At 37.4% G+C, this 24,573-nt stretch overlaps 1 protein-coding gene across 1 annotated transcript in view; it reads right to left on the bottom strand.

Moving 5' to 3' along the window:
* Positions 1–3,125: 3,125 nt before the first annotated feature.
* The window catches only part of gbe1b (glucan (1,4-alpha-), branching enzyme 1b), a 144,010-nt gene continuing 122,562 nt past the window's right edge, over positions 3,126–24,573 (bottom strand). The window contains exons 15-16 of the mRNA XM_057350948.1: positions 18,891–19,008; positions 3,126–4,483 (exon numbers count right to left, since the gene is read on the bottom strand). Of these exons, the coding sequence (XP_057206931.1) occupies positions 4,421–4,483; positions 18,891–19,008 (181 nt within the window). The 3' untranslated portion in view covers positions 3,126–4,420. The remainder of the gene's footprint in view (positions 4,484–18,890; positions 19,009–24,573) is intronic.

The following is a 24,573-nucleotide window of genomic DNA, read 5'->3' on the forward strand; positions in this document are numbered from 1 at the left end:
GAGGTTTCCGCCCGACAGCAACGATATGCTAAAATCAGTTCAGGCTGGCTTCTTTATTACATTCTCTATTACAGTTGGCACATATATATGTTTGTTATACAAAGAAATGACAGGTAGATTTGTATTAGACTGATATATGAAGAAAAATGTGTTGCCGTTACCCCCGCTCTGCCCCACTTTGCTGCCTCATCAGTGAGATCATATAAACCCATATGAGAAGCACGAGAGAAATGCACGAGACACACCCTCCTGTAGCTACTACAGTACATTAACGGCGACACATATATCACCAAAGCACCAATGAGCTGATGAAAGCGGATGATGCGCGTGATGTATCGGTAAGAGGAGACAGACGAGAGGAGAGTAAGGACGAGGCGGAATAAAAGAAGCGTAAAAAGAACGTCAGCCATCGTCCGCATATCGGCGCCCTTGCGGAGGAGTCTGAGGTCAAAGCCTCCCTCAGTCAGTCGCTCGCTCTTGATTTCAACGCCTGCCTCCTCGGCTCACCGTCACAGAGGTGATTAATGGCGAGGCGAAGACTTGATTATCTAAAAAAGACGGCCGAAACAAAGCAGTCCCAAAGCTCCCGTTGACTACCCCCGGTTAGAATAACACATTCAATTCAAGAACTCTAATGAACACGCCATTGGTCAGGATGAAAGGTACGATTAAGCTCAAAGTCCTCCTTCAAATTCACAATGGCCCTTGCTCAAGAGGCAGATATTTATGCAAAGTGGACCTCTCGAAGCTTTTAGCAATGCACAAAGTGATTTTTTGAAGCCCTTCTGGTTACATAAAAGTAAACGAGGTGTTCATAATTTGTGTTGGACCGATGGCTCTGGAATTTGAATGTTTTCTTTTGGTTGGCACTTGGGACTCCAGATAAACCTGACAGTATGACCGAGCGGTTAAAGGGATAGTTTGCTCGAAAATATTTTTTAACTCGCTCTCATGCTGTTTCGAACACATACAAGTATGACTTTGATTATTGAAGCTCTTTTTCCATACTTTTTATGTTTTCACACGAGGTATAGCTCCATGCTAATCTCACCGGAAGCATCTTGGTCGTGACGTCACGTGACCCAGAAAATCCAGATAAAATCTTTTTTTGTGATTTTCAGTTTTCTACGTAAAACCATACAACGCAATGTAAAGAACATTCTGGGAAAATATAATCTTGATATCTTAAATATTGTCTGAGCAATCCATGTCAAAGATTGAAATCATTGTGAAATTAATGACTGAATCAAACTTTAATGCTCAAAATCTCATTATTAGATTTGGGGATTTTAGCCTGGTTTTCACAGACGCACATGACATATCTTGTGGGTCACATGACGTTTATTTCCAGGTTTGCAGTGGGAAATATCCCAAATCCGAGTTGTTTGGAACGTACAGTAGCGTAAAACTTGTTTGCAAGTCTTTTTTGGAAGCCAACGTCTTGAACAAGTGTATCATTGAGGATGTGGTTTGTTGTCTTTTTCGAGCACTTTGGAGACTTGATTCGTTAAATTCAATGATAATATGTCACAGACAAAGCCTCCTTTTAAACAACTCTGTATACAATCAGAGCATTAAGCCTGACAGGCTCTCAGTGCAAATTTGCTTAAGATCAATGGCTGGAAAAGGCCGATGCATCCCGACTAAACGGAAGAGATACCTTAAAAGCAATACGAGTAGCTTTCTTCCCAGTAGACAAGACGTTTACTAATAAAAGAGTAGTATTTCTTGCAACATGACACCGGAAGTATTTATGCCATTCATTTTCTCTATATGCATTGCACTTCTTATATAAAGGCCTTGAACCAATCCAACCAGGTACTGAACAAGAGATAAATCACCATTTGATTCAAAGTAAAAAGCCTGTAAAAATAAGAATAAAAGAACAAGGTAAAAGACTTTGTACAAATCTTTTCATGATGGAAAACTATTCATCGTGTGAAGCATTGCACGGGGCCTAACTGAATCAGAAGTGGGCTTGATTTCGTCCTTCAGGAATTGAGTTGGATCGTTGAAGACTGGTCATTGGACAATCAGTATAGTCCCACCCCCAGGCCTTTTTGAAATAATGAAAGTGACCTATTAGTCAGTCAGATATGGTGACCCATACCCGAAATGTGACCTCTGCATTTAACCCATCCAGAGAGTAGTGAACACACGCACAGCAAGCACACAAGCATGAGTGTACTGATAAATCATTTATAACAAACACCTCAATATTCTTTAAAAATAGGATTGACAGTTTCATGATGAATTTCATGATGACTTTAAACTGATTGGTGAATGTACATTCATGTACTTATGAATTGTACATTTTTTCAAATAAATCACTGACTTGGTACACTGCAAAACAAAATTCTGTAAAAACACTGACATTTTCTGCCAGCTGGAGCGACAAATATAAACCGTAATTTTTTTCCTGTATGCAGAATATAAGGATATATAATAAATTGTTTTCCCTGTTTTTTGTAAATTTGCTGTGTTTTTATGTAATTTTACAGTTTTTGACTATTTCAAAAATAAACCGTAAAATACAAAAATCTTGTTAAAAAAAATTGGGGTGCCAGAAATAAACTGTAAAATAACAGTTTTCCTTGTAAATCTTTAAAAAATACATGAAAAATTATTATGTAAAATTATGTTTTTATATATACCTTGTATGTACCATATATCACATCACAACAAAGATCCGGTGTGCCACTTTTTAAAGGATCTTTTTGCAGAAATCCAATATATAACCATGTCTTCAGAAGTGTTTAAAGACCTTACATAATGAAGCGTTATGTTTTTATTAGCTTAGAATGAGCTATTTCTATCTACATACACCGCGGGTCCCCTTACATGGAGTTCGCCATGTTGTTTCTACAGTGGCCCTAAACGGACAAACTGCTCTACAGAGCGCGCTTCGTAAATACGTTATCTCCTTCAGCAAAGAAGCAAAAAGGTAATGACATCTTAGTACTGTGTCAGCCACCGTAGTGCTTCGAAAGGGAGGGGTGGAGTGACACACTAGACTTTTAATCTCAGACTTTGTCTTAAACGTATATGTTAATAGTGAAAACTTTATGTAAGGTTTGAATTTTCTCCACTAATCTTTTATAGTTTTTTAAAGTAATTTTATAACTCTGACCAAGAGCCAAGAACCAGCGTCATGCTTCCTTTGTACTTTATTTTTGGTTAGTACACACGACTTCACCACAGAAATGGCTCATATATTTCACACGGCACACAAACACATGCGGTGAACATCAACGGGAGACCTCTAAGGCATCAATTTCTTTGAATGTTTTCATTAGATTTTTCTAAAGAAAAAAAATATGTGTAATCCTCAGGTTGAAAATAACTAGATTTCCAAAGTATAACATAATTGTCAAATGAGCGAAAATTGTTTCATGGAAAGCCATTTCTGAACAGGCAGATTGGGGGTAATTACATCTGTCCAGGCATCTGGTTTTCTTGGGGCTTCTCTTCAGGGGTAAAGGAAAAGCAGGTAGGTCTTAAAATGATAGGCGATCAGACTGAATGGTTATAATAACGCTGATGGATTTTCATACAGTCTACAGATCTGCAAAAAAGTTGTTGAGGAATAACAAAATGGCCTGTAATACACAAACATTTGCCACATTGTCTGACACGATTGTCTTCTGACTGAACACAAATATATGATAATTATACATTATTTCTGTTTTATCAAGTCTAATATTGGCTATGAGTGAAAAGTTTAAAGGCACTGAATAACACAGCTTGTCAGAAAAAAGTATAAATTAGATGCTATGATTTTACACAGTGAGTTTAACCATATTCAAAATATATAATAAATCTAACTTTCTTTTGTCCTTGGTGTACAATCCAAAATTGGAAAAAAAACTCCAACTTTTTTTAAACATGTATACAGGTCATCCTAAATCACACACACAGAATGTCAAAAAGTGCTTGTGTCGTATTTCAATTAAATAACAGTAGATCACAAATTTATATGGTAATTTCCATACAATGCTAACATGTATTGCTTATAATACTGACCAAAGTCAAATCTGCCTTAAGTGATACCAACATTTCACTTAAAGGAATACATTCAGTTTGTTTGTTTTTAACACTGCCGAGTGTTATTAAGCAAACAATAGCGCATAGTCAATTCAGGAATTTGTTTCAAGGCTAATTTTAGCCATGTTAGATTATTGTCATCTCATTTATTTTTGTGTTAGGTGTTGCACAATGACAGGTTTGTATGATCAATTACAGAAATGTGAGATTTGATGGCTAGATAGCTGGCTAAACTTCAGCAAACTCATTGTTAAATTAGGATAACAATGTGCATTTACAATATTATGGGTTGGTGGCAAACACAGTGTGAATGGAGGTAGGCTGCGTCACAGAAGTGTGCTGGTTTCTCATCTCGCTGTGAATCGCTGATCGTGTCTCAGTTGCAGTAATCGATTTCCTCGTTGGCCAGAACAATAGCGGTTCTGCAGGGAATGTAAACCTGAGTGGAAGAACCACAGACAGAAAAAGATCAAAGAGACTCAGCATGTGTTTCAGGCAGTGTAACACATTTTAAAACAACGCATAACAGCAAGTGTGAAGAACCGGAGAATATGAAACCAAATAGCAAAAGTTACACCTTAATACAACTTGCGATCAAAAGCTTCAACTTGAGATCAAACTCGTGTGAATGGTTTGGGAGATACGGGCAGCATTGTTCTGATTTAATAGAAATTAAAAGAAGAAATCCTTATTTAAACAAATTCCTTGTCTATTTCTAATTCTATTCTATTTTTACAAAGAAGGAAAGACCCCAGTTGTTGGCTTTTATGTGTGCTATAGACGCTTTCATCGGACGTGCACGCCTGACCCGAAGTTAACTTCTGGTCTGTGCTTGGTTATAATTTAGTTTATATTTAATGTATTTTATTTTTAATTTATATTAATATTTTATTTTTAAAAAGTTGATTAACTTTATTGTTTATTAAATTAAATTAAAACTACCCTATTATTGATTCTTTGTGGAGGTCTTCCAGACGTTAAGTTTAGGCCACATAATGTTAATTACGTTATTTATTGTTAATAACCTTGAGCACATCTTCATGCTACAGTATATTCTGTATACAATAAAAAATCTCTTCTGGGGAAAAAAACTTTCTCATTCTTTTCTGGGAAAATGAAAATTGTTTTTGGATGACATCTGCTTAGGAGAGCCCTCCAAACTGGCAACGGCAGGACAATGTCTTCAAAATGCCCATCCTGACTTATTTTAATAAGAAATATGTCAGCACAGAAAAGATACTTACATTCATCAGAACATTTCATTGAGCCTTTAATTTCGATCTCCGGGAAACATTTAGAATATTTTTCAAAACCAACTCAAGCAGCCGGAAGCGAAACGATAAGCACAGTTAATTCTTACATAAAAAAGTCAAGGTTTACTTCAAAGAAAAAATATCTGCTATACATGAACTACTCAAGCTGCTAAGTCCAGTTGCTACAAATTAAAATGTCATTCCTCAAATGAAGCATAAACCACAGATATGTGACGCTTTTGTCTTTCAAATGCACATCATAAAACGGTCAATTCTGGTCCTTGATTCTGATTTGAGCCGAGTTATTAGTCATTATAAAATACCCCGATTTATAATGGCTAACCGCATTACATAGCCTAAATATCATTTTATTTACTTTATTTTATGAAACCTTGTTACGCATATGGAATAACTATTTTGTAAAAGCAATAAGCCCCGCAAAGCAGTGGGTTACAGTGCATTTTATAACAGCTAAGTGCTTTTAGGCCCTCCTCTTCGCACCGTGCCACAACGCCCTTAGCTGTTATAAAATGCACTGTAACCCACTGCTTTGCGGGGTTTGAGAATGTGCTCAAACATTCTCATCACAGAAGCAACATTTCAGTTCTCTCCAAACTCTCTCCATCCTGTGCGCCACAGTAACATGTTTCTCTTCTCCACTTATTCTCTACAGGCTTTAGGAAGAAGCATGTTCACTTCGCATCCCCGCTCCCTTCTGTCCGAGCGTCCTCTCTCGTGCCGTGTTCAAAACACTGTTGAAATCTAAACTCAGTGCCGCCACTCATGGATTCGCATCTCAATATCTCCCTCACCCAACAGGCAACTCTGAATATGTTGAATTCCTACACCGGCGCAGCACCATGGGAGCCAAACAACTCGCGTCACAACACTGACAACATCCATTGGTGACTAATTAAACAGACTCAGTGGAGAGCGACACATCTGGGAGAGAGAGAGAGAGAGAGAGAGAGAGAGAGAGAGAGAGAGAGAGAGAGAGAGAGAGAGAGAGTGAGAGGAAAGTAGAGAGAGAGAGAGAGAGAGAGAGAGAAGAGAGAGAGAGAGAGAGAGAGAGAAGAGAGAGAGAGAGAAGAGAGAGAGAGAGAAGAGAGAGAGAGAGAGAGAGAGAGAGAGAGAGAGAGAGAGAGAGAGAGAGAGCAATACACAATGAAATGTTGCACCTGGCTAGACAAAAGCCACCGCTGCGTCGTAGGCTCCATGTGTCAACAATGTTTACTTTCCAGGGCGTGCAAAACAATGGTGACAAATGGTGGATTAATCGTCTAACAAAGAACAGCAGAGATCTCTAATGTCATTATCACAGCGCACCACACACGCGTTGATTATTGCGACCGATGCAATATGCACCTCATTATTAGAATGTGATCACCTCAAATTACATTCTGATTTGTGAATATAGACGCGCCGGATTAAACGCAGGCGCCACCTGGAATACGAAATGAGGATGAAGGTTTCAACTTCTTTATTAAGATACGATTACTATTAATTACTTTTAAGCATTAGAGGCAACATTAAAAATGTAAGGAACCATTATGGAATACAGGTATACAGTAGTGGCCAAAAGTGATGTCTGGGGGACATATTTGTACAATATTTGTACCATGTTTGGTTGAAAAAAACTCATTTGGCAAAAAGGCAAACTACAGCATGACAGGGAATACAGGTTTTAGTTTCATATACAACAAAATGCACAGAAAAACAAAATGCTCAATAACATACGGGAAGGAAATACATAAGGAAGTAAAGCATTCACTAGTTTTCTCAGCTATTACGTCAATCTTTCAAAGTTGGACATCACTTTTGGCCAGGAAGGTATACAAAAACACACTGTATATATATATATATATATATATATATACATATAAATACACACACACATACTGTATATCTATATATATAGATATTTGGAAACTTCATCCACACTTTACATCTGCAGTCAATAAAACACCTTTTTCATGGTTTTATTATAGTAAAACTGTAGTAACTGTGTTTTTGGCAGCACTTGTATTACTATAATTTTACCACAGATACTACTGTTAAACTATGGTTATTGTGGTGAGACTATAGTAAATGTGTGGTTACTACGAGTTTACTACAAATAAAACCAAAAACACTTTGCTTACTATAGTTACACTCGTGATGATCTAGAAAAGGTCATTTAAACGATTTTTAGTCCCTAAGAAACATCTAGTGATCATCAAAGTTCGCTTACGGAAGTTGTGTCACTCGGCGGCCATGTTTGCAACGCCTCCGGGCAACTATTTCAGTCATGGCAAGATCACAGTTCTATCTGTTTGAATGGGTGAGGACTGATATTTCAAAAACTGCTGGTAAAAATCACGACTAAAGCTCCAATGAATGAAATTTAGCGGTATCTAGCGGTGAGGTTGCGGATTGCAACCAACGGCTCACTTCACCCCTCCCTTTTGAAGCACTACGGTGGCTGACACAGGACTAAGATGTAGTCATGTTTTGGCTTCTTTGCTGAAGGAGATAATGTATTCACGAAACGCACTCTGTAAAGCAGTTTGTCAATTTAGGGCGATATATGTAGATAGCAATATATGGTGACCCATACCCGAAATGTGACCTCTGCATTTAACCCATCCAGAGAGTGGTGAACACACGTACCCCCGGAGCAGTGGGCAGCTATCACTGCAGCGCCCGGGGAGCAAGTAGGGGTAAGGTGCCTTGCTCAAGGGAACCTCAGTCGTTACCCGCCGACCCTGAGAATCGAACCGGCAACCTTCTGGTCACGAGTCCGACTCTCTAACCATTAGGCCACGACTGCCCCTAAAATCCTCCTTAATCTTACATATTGGATCTTTAAATGGCATATTTCCGATCAACCTTTAAACCTGACATCCACTGTATCTAACCTTTGTTTCCTAAACTCAAATTGCTCTAAAGATAGTGGTGGGGGTCATTTGGTAACTCATGATTTGATTCAAATTGATTCTTAGGGTCAGGATTCGATTCAAAATTGATTCTAGTCATACTAATTAGCATATTTGTCATCGCATCACATTCACGTTCAGAGTCAGACTAGTGTTGGCACTTTCCATTCAAGTTTAAAATAGTGATTAACCACGACTCACTAATACTACACGTTAACTGGCTCGTCACTTCCATAAGTCCTCACGAGCCTGTGTGGAGCCCCACCCCAGAAAATCATCAGTCTTTATCGATTGGCTCCTTTTACTGAAAGGCGGGACTTCCGTCACTAGAGCGGCCATATTGAGCGTTGCAGTCGTCCCCATTCATGGTAACAGCAGTGGTGCATCTTGTTAGTATCTTTTGTCTTTGTGAATAATCTGGGTTAGGTCAAGTGAGCTTTGTGTTGCCATGAACGTTTAGCATTTATATTATTAAGATTCACAAAATGAAGACAAAGGTACTGAAACACGTTCATCTTTTTGTGATGAACAACCTGTGCGTTGACTTTGGGTCCAACTGACAAAGTAATTGTAAAAATAGTTCAAAAAAGTGTTCTTGCGCCTTTTGTTTGTAGACTGCGCTTGGTTTGATGTCTAATGCAGTAGCATTCATCCATTTTAAATGTGGTTTAAGTGTCTCCTGTATTCCAAACCGATATATCAAATATTCAAAACCACTTTTTGGAAAAAGCTCAAACTATTACAATTTGTCAAGGCTTGTTATAAGGCAGGAAGCGAATAACAGGTGTTTGACGGCCTTGATGGCACATGTGGTTTATTGTGCGTACGTAAATATTCAACAAGGAGAAACCCAGCTGAGATTTGCTCGACTTCAAGGACAGTAAATCATTAGAAGGTCTCTTTGTGATCAGCATGAAAGAGCATCTGAAAAGCGGGAGAAAGGTACAGAGCCTGCAGTCTGACGCATAAACAAACAGAAGATGCACGAAACGAGGATTTCTGCCTTGTTGAATCCCAAATTCCGACCGCTGGTTTGTGAGGTCCAGAGTTTCAGAGAGGATGCAGAAGAGCCTTTGGTCACGGCGCTAGAGCGGGTCAGTGTTGTGATGCAACGAGGAGAGCTCCTGCGAGCCATATCATGCGTAAAAACATGCTCGGTTCATGCGCCTCGGGAGACGCTAGGGGTCTCCGAGCTTTGTGAGAAGTCTTATCGTGACCTTCTGAAGATGGGCGCATTGTGTAACCTTGAAACAAGACCACTCCAAAATAATGCACATCTCTTTCTCGCCCTAAAAGTCATGTTCTGCGGGTCTCTGGCGAATACTCTCACCAGCTAAACTCACACACCTGTCTCTCATCTCGTCCCTGCTTTTCAAGTGCTTCTCGACTGAAGCGTAGAGAGAAACTTCAGCTGGATACTGATTTATGGTGAGTGGATAAAGAGATCGAGGGCAAAAACAAAATGTTTGAAGAAGCTTTACATCCAACAGTATGCCATTAAATCTGTTTATTTAAGCTTTAAAGTTGGGCTGTGAATCAATTAACATCTAATTTAAATTTCTAAATTTAAACAACATAATATGCCAAATCAAACCTCAGGAGTGACATAAAATCATCCAACGGCAATGTGAAAGACTGACAGCATAACAAGACACATGAAAACTGTGATAAAATCCAGGTTATCACTTAAAAAATGATTACTATATACAAATATGACTGTTGTATTGCTTAAAAGTGAATATGAACTTGTTTTCTTTGCAGTATTTGAGGTCTGAAAAAAATACAGAGCATCTTTTATGTTGTTTTGACCTGTTTAAATAAATTTGCAATAAATGCAAATAGAAACCATGGGCGTTATTCATGAAACACGAGCAGAATTTTTTTTGTGTGTTAATCGTTCGTAAAGTCATTTTGACGTACATTTTCAGATTGATGAAAATGTTTGTATTTTCGAAATGTTAGTTGGTACGAAAGAAATGTACACCTGCTCCCTACCATGTGTAAATGGTGCGTAAAATATTCAAACGTTCTGTATTCTTTTAGTCAAAACTAACGACACTGCATTATGATGCACTATGTATCATAATGATATTTCACGAGATCTTTTGCCCTGTCTTTTATCATTGTTTACTTTGGGTAAAACGCAGAGCTCGTCACGGTCCCTTTTTTACACAGCCGTCCAATCACAGTGGAGGAGAGGCGGGACAAACACTACATTGACCAACCATCATACTTGTACAACACAAAAATGGAGAAGTTAATATTAATGGTTACTTCATTTTTATATTCAGTAATATTTGTCAAATTAAGATACTAGTTACAAGTAACTGTTGCGTCTATTCCAAATCACAGCAACCAATGCGCCTCCAAAGCGTTCTTAAGCGCCACCAGCTGGTCGTTTTTAGAAGAGCACCAGGTTTTTATTTCAGCTGGCTAAAACACTTCAGTGGACACAGTTAATTGATTAATTTATTGGTAGGCATATAGCCTATTTGTCTCTTAACATTTATGCAATAAAACGTGCCAAACCAGAGAATGAAGTCCAGAGGATTCCAACATTCCTAGATATGTAATTTGCGTAGCTGTAATTCATATGCGGGGATTATGCTAATTATGAATGAGCATTTACGAATGATTGTACTTGTAATTCATTAACATAGACACATTTTACAATGAAATCTGACGTTTATGAAGTATTTGTGAATCCAGAGAAAAGTTTTCAGGAAGGTCAGTTTTACGCGCAAATTACTCGTAATATACTCATATATTTACGAATGTTTCATGAATAAGGCCCAATATTTTTCTTTGAAATTTGGTAAAACGATTCTTAGTAGTTTTTACTGAATAAAACAAAATGATAGTTTTACTTCAACACATACCTATAAATAATACATTTTTAAATCAGAAAAACAGTATCTGAAACGGTCTCACTCAATTTTTTCCGCAGCTTACTGTATATATATATATATACAGGTGCTGGTCATATAATTAGAATATCATCGAAAAGTTGATTTATTTCACTAATTCCATTCAAAAAGTGAAATTTGTATATTATATTCATTCATTACACACAGACTGATATATTTCAAATGTTTATTTCTTTTAATTTGATGATTATAACTGACAACTAATGAAAGTCCCAAATTCAGTATCTCAGAAAATTAGAATATTACTTAAGACCAATACAAAGAAAGGATTTTTAGAAATCTTGGCCAACTGAAAAGTATGAACATGAAAAGTATGAGCATGTACAGCACTCAATACTTAGTTGGGGCTCCTTTTGCCTGAATTACTGCAGCAATGCGGCGTGGCATGGAGTCGATCAGTCTGTGGCACTGCTCAGGTGTTATGAGAGCCCAGGTTGCTCTGATAGTGGCCTTCAGCTCTTCTGCATTGTTGGGTCTGGCATATCGCATCTTCCTCTTCACAATACCCCATAGATTTTCTATGGGGTTAAGGTCAGGCGAGTTTGCTGGCCAATTAAGAACAGGGATACCATGGTCCTTAAACCAGGTACTGGTAGCTTTGGCACTGTGTGCAGGTGCCAAGTCCTGTTGGAAAATGAAATCTGCATCTCCATAAAGTTGGTCAGCAGCAGGAAGCATCAGAAGCGTCTCGCCTGGGCTAAAGACAAAAAGGACTGGACTGCTGCTGAGTGGTCCAAAGTTATATATATATATATATATATATATATATGAGAATCTGTATTATCGAAAAAGAAGATCCAGTAAAACACTTAGAGCCCCAGAAGCTTGCAGAGACTAAATCCTTTATGGTGAATTTAGATCATGCTAAATAATAAAATACAGCAAACTGCACATTACACATGCTAGTCGATGCTGTTAAGCAATCAGCAATAGCACTGCTGGACATTATTCATAAGCTAATGTATAAAATGTCATGTTTCTCACAATATATTGTAGCGTTCTTCGAACAAAATGACCAGGCGTTCCTCCGTTCAACTTCTTTATTGGAGAGTTTAACAATATAATTCAGGTTCACTGCACTGGCCGTAACACGCCGAACATACGCACCAACCTTAACCAAACCCCACAAGCCCCTCCCTCCCTAGCCCCCCCTTCTCTCTCGTCTTAAGGGCACAGGGAGTAATTACCTTACGCTATCCCCTAATAACATTAAATCACAACTATAATGACATTACAATATAGTCGATGCTGTTAAGCAATCAGCAATAGCACTGCTGGACATTATTCATCTGGTAATGTATAAAATGTCATGTTTCTCACAAAGGAAAGCTAAGCAGCCAAGTTAGCTCAACTCGCTGGCATTATTAATTAGCGTCTCATGAATATAACAGGAATTCAAACAATTCCCCTCACACGCAAATTTTAGGAAACAGAGCCAAAAAAATTGATGCCAGGGGCAAGAAATTCATATTTGTTCATCATTGCAAAGTGAAAGGGTGGAATTTTCCACTAGTCTTCTGCTCGGCGCCTCCGCGGTCATCCCTATGAATACCTGATTCTGCCAAACGCGTCACTTTAAGAGCTCCGCGCGTCAGCCATCACAACGCCTTCACACAGTAAATGAGAGTTTGTTGTCACTCATGGAAACGGAGGTGGCGAGCTGATGGACCCATTAAAGGCAAGGCAAGAAAAGAAAAGATGGAGGGAAAGTTTACACACACGCAAGTCGACTTTGAAGTCGTGGCCATTAAATAAATCATAAAGTAAAATCGTGCAGAAATAAAGGGGCTTTACCGTGGCACCTGCCAACGATCAGAATGATTAATTTCTATCTTATGCAGGCACACCAGACCTGAGCTGTGGAAAGAGAGAACTATCTGACAGAAATCAGAGAAAGAGTTCAACACACACCTCTGTGTACTGTACGTCTGCGTTTATGCTCTAGCGGGAAGCGGTAGCGTACTTGTTACACTAAACTTTTCATTTGCTTGAAAGTGGGTGGGAGAGAAATACGGTGTTTGAATTAATAAAGCCTTGCGAAGAAAGAAAAAAGGGAATGTGTAATTCTGGGAGTTTAATTGATGAAAGCTGTCTTAATACAGTTGGGGCTTTCCGCAGAGATAAAAGAGGTCTCGAGTTGAACTGCCGTATTGCACTTTACACGGGGGCGAAGCCGTAGTCAAAAATTCACAGCATAACCTCCTCTCAAAAATCTATCTAATGAAAGGAAAGAATACATACGCCGCAAAAAGAGTTGACTTATTTTATCTTTGTTTTCCATTAAAACATCTAAACATCCTTATTTTATGTTTACTCAAGATATTTTGTTGCAATTATATAATGTTAAATGAGCACTTTCAACAAGTTGGTATGATTTATAAGGGTCTTCATGAAATGTCTGGAACATACAGTATTTCGCTTAAAAACACTCAATGGCTCTGTAAACAAAACCCTTCTTGCCTCGTCAAAAACAGCTGTGCTCACAGCAACCCGTTTTGGTGCATGTCTCTTTAAATGATAATGAGTTACAGGGAACCCCACCCCCCTCTGTCCGGCGTGTCAACACAACACACGTGTAGTACTGCCATGGCAATGGTTTAGCAAAATTATGTGTCCTGAACTCCTCTGCGGTTAGTTTCGTTTTAAACGTTTCATCCTAGTAATGCGCTCACGTTGTGCGTGTATGCTTGCATAAAATCCACGGAATGCGCACCTGCAGATCTCAGTGGAATTACGTGGATTTTAGCGCTTGTTGTTGACAAGTTATAACGTTACACACACAACGTGAAAGCATAACTAGTATGCTGTGACAGATTTTTCAGCCTAAGGACGAATGATTCGAGACGTTTAAAATGAAACTAACCGCAGTGTTCGCCCGTTCATTAGCAAAACAAACAGCTTGCCGCAGCTGAACATATTAACGCACATAATGTATTAACATTCATACAGCTAAACTCCAAGTGCCCATTTGCCAAATAACATATAAATATAGAGTAAGTTTAACACTGGCATTGAATGTTCTATTTAAGACATATAAGATCTGCTTTTACGTCACAACAGGAGCCAAATCTGAACGGCTCGATTTCTCACATGCTTACAGGGAAAGGCTCATCAAAACAAACTTACTGGGATCTTGTTTTTCACGTTTTCTGGGTTGCTAGATGCACCGGGGACCTGATTATAGCACATAAACACAGAAAATCTTGACTCCTTTAAGATCACGTTTTTAATAAAATTTCACAAAGTGCTTGAAACAAGAAAATTTAGTTGCACCAACTTCTCAAACCTACAGAATAAAAAAAATATTTTTGCATTAACATCTCGACCTATTTTCCCTAAATTTTTGCATCATAAAATGAATGTATTAAAGTGTCTTGTTTGATCTATAGCCGCTATAAATCAAATGAGTTCATAAAATGCTCATGATAAAGCAGCAGAGGGATCTGGATGTGCATTATATGGATCAATACTGTACGTATTGTCTCAGACTAATGTATTCCACTATCAATTTCACAGAGTCCAGGTCATGTATATCTTATCTCATATACTTTCAGACATCCACCTACTTATTTTGTCAGCAGTAGTTCATTCAGACACAACCAAGAATATACAACAAATAAATAAATACTTCTTTAAAAAATGTCTATTCACTTTTTGCCTCTTTTGTCATCCACCGGGTAAAATCAAATCTAGAGTTATAATCCCTTAATAGCACACCTCAGCAATTCACCAGTGTCTGGGATTTTTAAGCAATAGTACTAGTCATGTACTAGTTGTGAGTTAATATCTGACAGTCAGTCCTGAATATTAAAATGTAAAGGAAAATACAAAATCATTGCAAAGTCAAAAAATTATGTGTCTTGCTATCATGTGTCAAGAGGCTTTGAGATAGGGCCGGGTCTAAGGGGAGCTAGAGGGGCAGTGCCCCCCCAGATTTTTTTGGGCCCCTCCAAAAATATCCAGCTGACAATTAAAATAAAATAATGTAATAATTCTTATTTGTATTATCTATTAAATAATGATCTGTCAATTTAATCACAGGAAAAAAGTGTAACAATTCTGAATGTAATGATGATTATACACTCACCTAAAGGATTATTAGGAACACCATACTAATACGGTGTTTGACCCCCTTTCGCCTTCAGAACTGCCTTAATTCTACGTGGCATTGATTCAACAAGGTGCTGAAAGCATTCTTTAGAAATGTTGGCCCATATTGATAGGATAGCATCTTGCAGTTGATGGAGATTTGTGGGATGCACATCCAGGGCACGAAGCTCCCGTTCCACCACATCCCAAAGATGTTCTATCGGGTTGAGATCTGGTGACTGTGGGGGCCATTCTAGTACAGTGAACTCATTGTCATGTTCAAGAAACCAATTTGAAATGATTCGAGCTTTGTGACATGGTGCATTATCCTGCTGGAAGTAGCCATTAGAGGATGGGTACATGGTGGTCATAAAGGGATGGACATGGTCAGAAACAATGCTCAGGTAGGCCGTGGCATTTAAACGATGCCCAATTGGCACTAAGGGGCCTAAAGTGTGCCAAGAAAACATCCCCCACACCATTACACCACCACCACCAGCCTGCACAGTGGTAACAAGGCATGATGGATCCATGTTCTCATTCTGTTTACGCCAAATTCTGACTCTACCATTTGAATGTCTCAACAGAAATCGAGACTCATCAGACCAGGCAACATTTTTCCAGTCTTCAACTGTCCAATTTTGGTGAGCTCGTGCAAATTGTAGCCTCTTTTTCCTATTTGTAGTGGAGATGAGTGGTACCCGGTGGGGTCTTCTGCTGTTGTAGCCCATCTGCCTCAAGGTTGTGCGTGTTGTGGCTTCACAAATGCTTTGCTGCATACCTCGGTTGTAACGAGTGGTTATTTCAGTCAAAGTTGCTCTTCTATCAGCTTGAATCAGTCGGCCCATTCTCCTCTGACCTCTAGCATCAACAAGGCATTTTCGCCCACAGGACTGCCGCATACTGGATGTTTTTCCCTTTTCACACCATTCTTTGTAAACCCTAGAAATGGTTGTGCGTGAAAATCCCAGTAACTGAGCAGATTGTGAAATACTCAGACCGGCCCGTCTGGCACCAACAACCATGCCACGCTCAAAATTGCTTAAATCACCTTTCTTTCCCATTCTGACATTCAGTTTGGAGTTCAGGAGATTGTCTTGACCAGGACCACACCCCTAAATGCATTGAAGCAACTGCCATGTGATTGGTTGATTAGATAATTGCATTAATGAGAAATTGAACAGGTGTTCCTAATAATCCTTTAGGTGAGTGTATATCTGCCCAACCAGAATTTATGATTGCCCCCCCAGTCGAGCCTGCTTTGAGATCTCTTCATGCCACAGGCCCCGAGGTCGTCTACAATATGTTTGATAGTATGAAAATAATACAGTTCATAAATAATGCAGCTTTAAAAGAATAATATCAAAGAACCAACATCAGATGATGACAAATGACAACTGCTTTCCTACAGTATGTAATCTGACATACATACTAAAAAGACTAAAACCGCTGTTGTATATACTGTACAGAATGAGCACTCATTAACAAGTCACCTTCTGTTGTCCACAGAAAAAAGGAATTCCCAACAATTTCCGAGCTGTTACACAAGTGTATATCTAAGACAACCAACATCAATTATGCAAATCTTTGTCAACTTTTCCAAACAAGATCAGGATCGGCCAACATGCTCGGCTTAACAATTACAAAATTATGTTGACAACTGGTCAAGTCAGCAAAACAGAAAGTTTGCTTTTGAATTATTATTGCTTTTTTTTTTTTTAGTTTGCTTATTAAATCGTCAGCAGGCCCTAGGGTGAGGAAATGAAGGGAGGAGTAAAAAAACTGAGAAGAAGAAGGTAAAAAATGAAAACTTGCATCATACGTTATCGCCGGAAATGTGGGATTTAAATTTCACGCTTTGCACTTTATTTCAATAAAGCCTCTGGAAACAGAATACATAATCTGTAAAATGGAGCCCAGAGAGAATTATTTATCTGATGAAGAAATACAGTAGATGAACTATTGCTGATTTACACTGCATTTGACTTCAATTTTAAAGGCCTAATATTTGTCAATACATGCAGTAGAAGACACCCAAATAACAGAAACATTGTGTGGTGACTGCATGGTCTAAAATGTGTTTATATTATTCCAGTAATGCATAGTTTACAATGTTTACATTACTGTGTTCAAACACTAAATCCTTCTCCAAACATACAGCTGTTTTGCCTTGAGCTTCAATCAAAGCTCTTGTAGCTCAAACATTTCTCAGAAGAACTATGCGCGACAAAAACAAGGAAATATTCAAATGAAAATGTTTACAGCACCCCCAGGACGTAATGTTGTACAGTGTGGTTTTTGTACAGTATGTGTATTGTAGTACAATGCAGTGTAATTTAGTGATGACAAAAGTAATACTCTGGTACGAAGTACTTTAATTGTAATTGTATCTTTGTTCAATTGCTTAATTTTTATCTATTGTCTGTATTTTTTTCTTTGTTCTTTATTACTGAATGGTTATTTCAATCAGAATTTGAAACAGTGTTTGCTTCGTAAAAAGTACCTGAAGGCTACTGTACATTCCACTGTACTATTTGAATTTCACTTTGTTTATACAGATATAATTATTATATAAATAAAGGGGAGCATTCAAGGAAATATTTTGTTCATAATATTGTAAGTAATAGAAGTTATAAGAAAAAAATATCAGAAAATAGTGCACTCCAAAAAAAAAGTATTTTTAAACCAAGATATATTTACTTGAGAAGTCACCTGAGATATTAATACAGATGCGGAATTTGTTTTCTCAGTTTTTCTGAATTGACTATTTATAGGTATGTGTTTAGGTAAAATTATGTTTTTTTCTTAACTATAGTACTAACAATATTTCTTCCAAATTTCACATATTATTTCTATTTTCTATTTTAATACCATTTCATTGTTGCAGAAAATGAAAACTGGAGAAACAGGTCAAAATAACAGAAATTATGCTCTGTATTTTTTTCAGACCTCAAATACTGCAAAGAAAGAAATCATATTTACTTTTAAACAAAACAACAGTAATATTTGTACATGTACTTATGAAAACTTCACAAAATATTTTTTATGTGATAACCTGGATTTTTATGACAGTTTTCATGCGTCTTGTCATGCTGTAAGTCTTTCACTTCACTCCTGAGGTTTGATTTTGTTGAAATTCATCAGACACTGAACTGAAATGTCCACAATGCATCTAGAAATGCTGAATAAATGAAAATGTGGAATGGTCTCTTGATTTTTCCCGCAGCTGTATCTATCAAATATTACGTTTATTCATGAGTTTATTCTTAAAATAGAAAAAATACCAATCAATGCGGTAAGAAAAAGAACCTTGAATGAAGTATTCAATAGACAGATAAAACAAACTTTCTTTTCTTGCCCCACAGGCTGACACTCGTAATGGAAAACAAGACAAATTACTAAGAAATATATGTGGTTTATGGTACAATATGATATTTTATGTCAAGCCCCACCATTCACAAACGTCTGCACAACCCCCATCTCATGCATAGTTGATCAATAAATGTGTCGGTTGTTGATGCTTTCAGCTATCAATAATAATGTATCACTTTATATATTTTCCCATTTACAGAATTGAACAGGTTTTCCTGTACAATCAGCAAACATACATGCAGCTTTGATGTGTGGCATACTGTATGTGTGGTGTTGTGTGCACTGCATACCATCATAGAGTTGGGCCGATCGTTGAAAGCCACCGGCTCAGTGAAGAACTCAGTGCTGTGGTCCAGTCTGCCATGACCTCCATAATGGATTTCATCTGAGTCCAGTTTGATCTTGAATCTGGAGTAGCGTGTGGTTAAGGAAGCAGACAGAACTCATAATAAGAAAGTAAATACAGTGAAGTAACGTCTCTTCATTTCTATTTATTATATTTTATTTTGAGTTTTAGCACATACAAACCCGAAATTGTGAGGTTCAGAGATGCTAAATGCTTCCTCAAAAACATTCAGATGACTAAATAAAACTTAAGAAATAAAACAGAAAACAATGAGCTTAAACAGTATGTAGATGTATTATTTTTCATTAAGAACACTTCAGAGTTATTATAGTTTTGTTTTTAGTTTTATTAATGAATACAAATGAGCTTTTTTAGTTTGTACGTTAATTTTAGTAACATTTGTAGCCATTTTGTTATTTGCTTTTGTCATTTTATTGTTTATGTTGCTATAAGTAAACTAAAATAACCTTCAAACTGGAACAGGTCAGCATGCTTTAAAAATGTAAACATTAAATGATGTTTGAAGGGGATTTGATTAACATAATACAAACATATAAAAATGGATCGTTTTATTTAGAAGATATAGCCTAAATGTGCCTTTAACTCAGATGGAAAGGAAATCCGGACCACGAGACGAGAAGAGATTTTGCTTCTTCATTTCAGGAGTTCACCACATGCCACCGGGGACAAAGTATCATTTAACGGATCAAACAAACCTACGCATCCACCCATCCATCACAATGCTTAAAGCTAATCGTCTCATCATTGATCCTACCCGGCCAAACAGCAGGCAGAATTAATGCAGAGTCATTAAACCCTCACGGCGTTCACACTGAAGTGTTGTGGATGTGAACTAGTTGTCCAGTCTCTAGAGAAGTTCTCTCTGAATGCAGAGCGGCGAGTCAACTCTACTGATTGCTTCGAGCTCCGCTGAGACAATGACACACATTTGTCCCATATAAACACGGCCCCGCCCAAACCCATGAGCCTCCCCATCAACAATTCCAGACCGAATTATTTCTCCATTTCGAAATATTAATAATGTATTCCATCAAAAAATGTTTCAAACAACACAGAACGTGCACACACAGAATTTCACTGTCTGTGCTACACTGACTGAATTAAATATTTAAAAAAGTAATTGCCTAGACTCGTGACCGGATTAAGATATTTCTTGGATAGAGAAAGAGAGGTCAGTAAAGAATAATGAAGACATTTCGAAAGAATCTGGTAAACTATTTCTTGCTCTTGTGTTATAGGCCAAGTTATATACAGTACATGTATGTCTTGAAAACTCTGGCAATTATGAAGAATAAAAAGTACTCTTGTGAAAGCGCTCAGGACCGTCTCCCTAAGGCTATAGATAACAGGTTTTAATGTTCAGTTTCTTGCAAAGACCGATTCATAATTCGTTTCATAGTTCCTCAGTACATTATCAGGAGCCACGTGTGTTAGTTTTGTAATGCTTGTTTGCTTTTTAGACTGGGGCATCTGTGGATAAATCTGTGGTCTTGCAATTTAGAACTGATCCAGGATCACAGTTTGAACTAAAAAAAACGTTCCTACTGAAGAAAAAGCCACTTACATCTTGGATGGCCTGAGGGTGAGTAAATGAACAGCAGATTTTCATTTTTTTCCAATTTGCATTTATTTCATCATATTTGTTAGAAAGAACATGTTATGTGAGTACTAAAACATGAAAGAGCACATGCATTGACAACATGCATTTCCAACTAATGAAACTGAATATTTAGTGGGGAGTGATGTGGTGTGGGATTTAAGCAACAAGTGAGGGTTGACAAAAGACTCAAACATTTTCAAAGAGAGGGTTGCAAGGGATCAGGGTTGCCAGATCTGCATAACCAAAACCAGCCCAATGGCCAATATACCTAAATACATATTTTAAAGTCACTGTAATGCATTACACACAATTTCTTCTTTAAAATCAAGGTATAATAGCCATCATAACCCTAGTCCGTTTCCATAAATAAAGTCTTCTTCCCTTAAGAACAAACTGAAACAAAATAACATGGGCAATGTCATGCAAAGGTCAATCTTACCATAATAAAATAAAATAATAATAATTAACACAGGTCTTTACTTAAGTGATGGCACAGATACCCATGTGAGGTCTCAAAGTTTTTAAAGTGTTTTTTTTTTTTTTTAGGGCATGATTTTTCATAGTCCGGTAAGTACAGTTTTCAGGATTGTCACATCCATAACGGTACATCTTCCTTCTGATACATGAATATGAAAACAAAGTAACTATTTTTTGTTCTATAAAGAGACATCACTTCTCCATTTGTTGGGTATTATTGCTTCTGGTTTGTGCATTTTAATTCACATAAATTCTACAAAGTATGTTGACAATGTCCTTTTTTGTCACATCCGTAACTTCCTTTTTTTTAATAAAAAAAACTCGTGCACAGACTGATCATTTTACGATGTTTAGACTCTATCAACAAGGATTGATTAAAATATAAACAGATGGTTCGGTATATTGTATACATTCTCTGAGCGTTTATATGTCACATCCAAAACGCAAAATGTCACATCCATAACGCTGAAATTACACATGAAATAAAAGATAAAACTAAATAAAAAATAACCCGCGGCAACAGTTTAGAAGTACCCCAATTTCGTGGGAAAACCGTGGACTTGGCAACTCTACTTATAATACTGAGGTGACGCGTTCGAAAATGATGATGCAACAAAATTCAGCGGAGTTTAGTTTTATGCATACAGCGACATGAAGGACATGAAACACAAACTTAGGGGCTGTGTCCACCGACGCGACGCGATGTTTTCCGTTGAAAACAATTGAAAAAACACGTCGGCCGTGGTGCCTAAAGAAGGTTAGCTTGACTAATTATGAATATATATGAAACTATAAAGTGGTTTTAGTTATGTGCAGCATAAGTCTTTGTCATTTAATCATTTTCTTATGCAACTATTAAACATACAGTTTCTCCTTCTATGTGTAAGTAAACAACTGTATTCCTGTGGCATAAGAAAGGAGAACGATGAAGATGCTGTCTCTGTTTATCCCGGCCGCTCAGGGGTTTAAACAGTTGTGAGATGTAACAAACATGCAGACAGGCATCTAATTGGCTGCTTGAATAATCACCTCATATCCCCGTGGGCAAGTGCTGGATCTTCATGTTATCCTCAAACACTCTGTTACTCTGCCCCTCGAGCTGGAGCACACTTGGCTTTTATTGCCAGCTTGCCAGCTTTGATAGCGATGATTAAAAACGAGCGTTGCTTCGTATTGTTTCTGCCGAGGAGGACGATGAATGAGCCCCCCCAACCACCCACAAACCGACCCCGACTCCTATTTGCATTGGATTCTCTCACTGATGGAACAAACGTCTTTTGTTATGTATATTTTGAAGGTGTTAATAGGAAGTGATGCTATTTTTTAGCCAGATGGAATTAAGGGGTGCTGTGTGTATAAGTTGTTTACAGTCAGTATAGAAATAAAAAATATAGCTAGCACTTAAACTTTCCTAAAGTGCTTTTATGTTAAGCTCAGTGCCAAAAAAGCCCATTTTGTAAAATTTGCATTCAAAACTGCAATATTATATTGCCACCGCACGGCCCCAACTTAGCTGAAAATGCTTAAAATAAAGCCTGGTTTGATGTGCTGCACACATAGATTATACCACTCAATGACATTTATGCTGAATACATATATTTTGACATCAATTGAACTAAAATAAAGCTACAGGAGCCTCAAAAAGCATTTTGAGTCACACTTAAAGGGATACTCCACCTAAAAATGAAAATTCTGTCATGAATTACTCCCCCACAAGTTACTAACATTTTTCCAAATATCTTTTTTTGTGTGTTCATCAGAACAAAGAAATTCACACAGGTTTGGAACAATCTGAGGGTGAGTAAATGATGACATCATTTTCATTTTGGGGTGAACTATCCCTTTAAAACTGTACTGTATAAATGACTATTGAGATTTTACTGCATTTGCATCAACATAACTACAACATGTGAAACAATATTAAGACACAAATACATCTACAATCTTAGAAATCTATACCTTGTTTAATTTAAAGTTTATCGGAAAGTCTGTTGGGCAAAGAAAACCAGGCCCCCTAAAAACACGAGTTTAACCAAACCAAGAAAACTAAAGATTCACCTCAGTTTATGTTTTTTACTATTTGCAGAAACAGAACTCTGTTTTTAAAAATGTTCAAAAATCATGTTTTTTCTATTGTGTTATGTTTTTATTGTGTTGGTTGTATTTTTTTGAGTTATTATTACTTAATCAAAACAATCAAACTGCAGTGATATTACTTGGAATGCACAATAAAAAAACATGACTTTTTGTTTTAACGTTAACGGTTTTTGCAAAGTATTTACCCTTAATTGCTAAAGTTTTAATCTGTTATGCGTCGCAACAAGTCAACAAAAAAAATCAAGGAACCAATACAGCTCCCTTAATTCTCAAACGCGATCACTGATATCACAAAACTGAAGAGGAGGCACAATGCACATTTTCAGCGATACAAATTCTCAGCGAATTTCCATTCGATTATCACTTTTAACCTCTTTTTGAGGCAGCGAGTGTAGAATGAAATCCTATGGCTGTCTGCTAACCCTATGCCCTTACTTCTAAACTCATTAGCAGTTTTAAGTGTTACATAGAAGTTAATGCCACATTATATGTATAAAGTGTGACCGAAACATCAACTATTTCTGACAGTCTTCATTCATACTGGTAGTTGCGTTGCTGCTCATTTACACAAAAGTAAACATTTTTAAATCATCGGGGAGACACCATCGGCAAAAGTCGCCGTCTCTCATGCCGCCAGAAATGACACAGAAACTCTCTCTGAAAATGAATGGCGTACCTTTAACTCAACTGGTAGAATGTTACGCTAACAACAAGATCATAAGTTTGATTTCCAGAGAATTGATTCACATCTGGATAAAAGGGCCGCCAAAATGTAAATGGTTCATGGAGTGAAACCATTGTAGAGTGTCCTCAAGTAGAGTAGAGGCCTACTAATGTGTTATAAGTATGCCAAAACTTAAGCTTTCCAGCATTTCTATTCAATTCAAAAATTGATAACGTTATCATCAACTATTTCCCCGCCAGCTTTTTATTTTTAAGTTGCCAGTCAGCGCCAGCATTTGTGAACATTTTCACTAAAATGTGATGGCTCACAGTACATTTTCTGTAATGGATATATGGACAAATAATATATCAAATGAAAGAACAGAGTCTCTGCTTTTAAACAAAAGAAACCGTATTCTTCTATCTTCATTTGTTATTTTTTTATCACCTCTTAAATGTGGGTAGGTTTCTTCAAAAATGCATCTGAGATAATGATCTTTTTTGGTTTAAGACTCCAGATTACGCCCAGATTAGATTAAAATGATCATGAAAAACAGATCAAATATTTACCCCCAAAAAAGATCAAATATATATGTTCTTTCCAAAGATGTGTAACAGCGCCACCTGCTGTACAACACAACACTGATTGCGGTAATAACTCGTCTTTTGCAGGGAACCGTTGGATTTTAAGTGGCGGGGAAAGAGTTAATTCCTGCATTTGATGTTATGGCTCTAGAGAAAGTGTACGAGAACCGATATGTAAGCAGCC

Source organism: Triplophysa rosa, linkage group LG14, assembly GCF_024868665.1.
Source record: "Triplophysa rosa linkage group LG14, Trosa_1v2, whole genome shotgun sequence".
In the NCBI taxonomy this organism is placed as follows: domain Eukaryota; kingdom Metazoa; phylum Chordata; class Actinopteri; order Cypriniformes; family Nemacheilidae; genus Triplophysa; species Triplophysa rosa.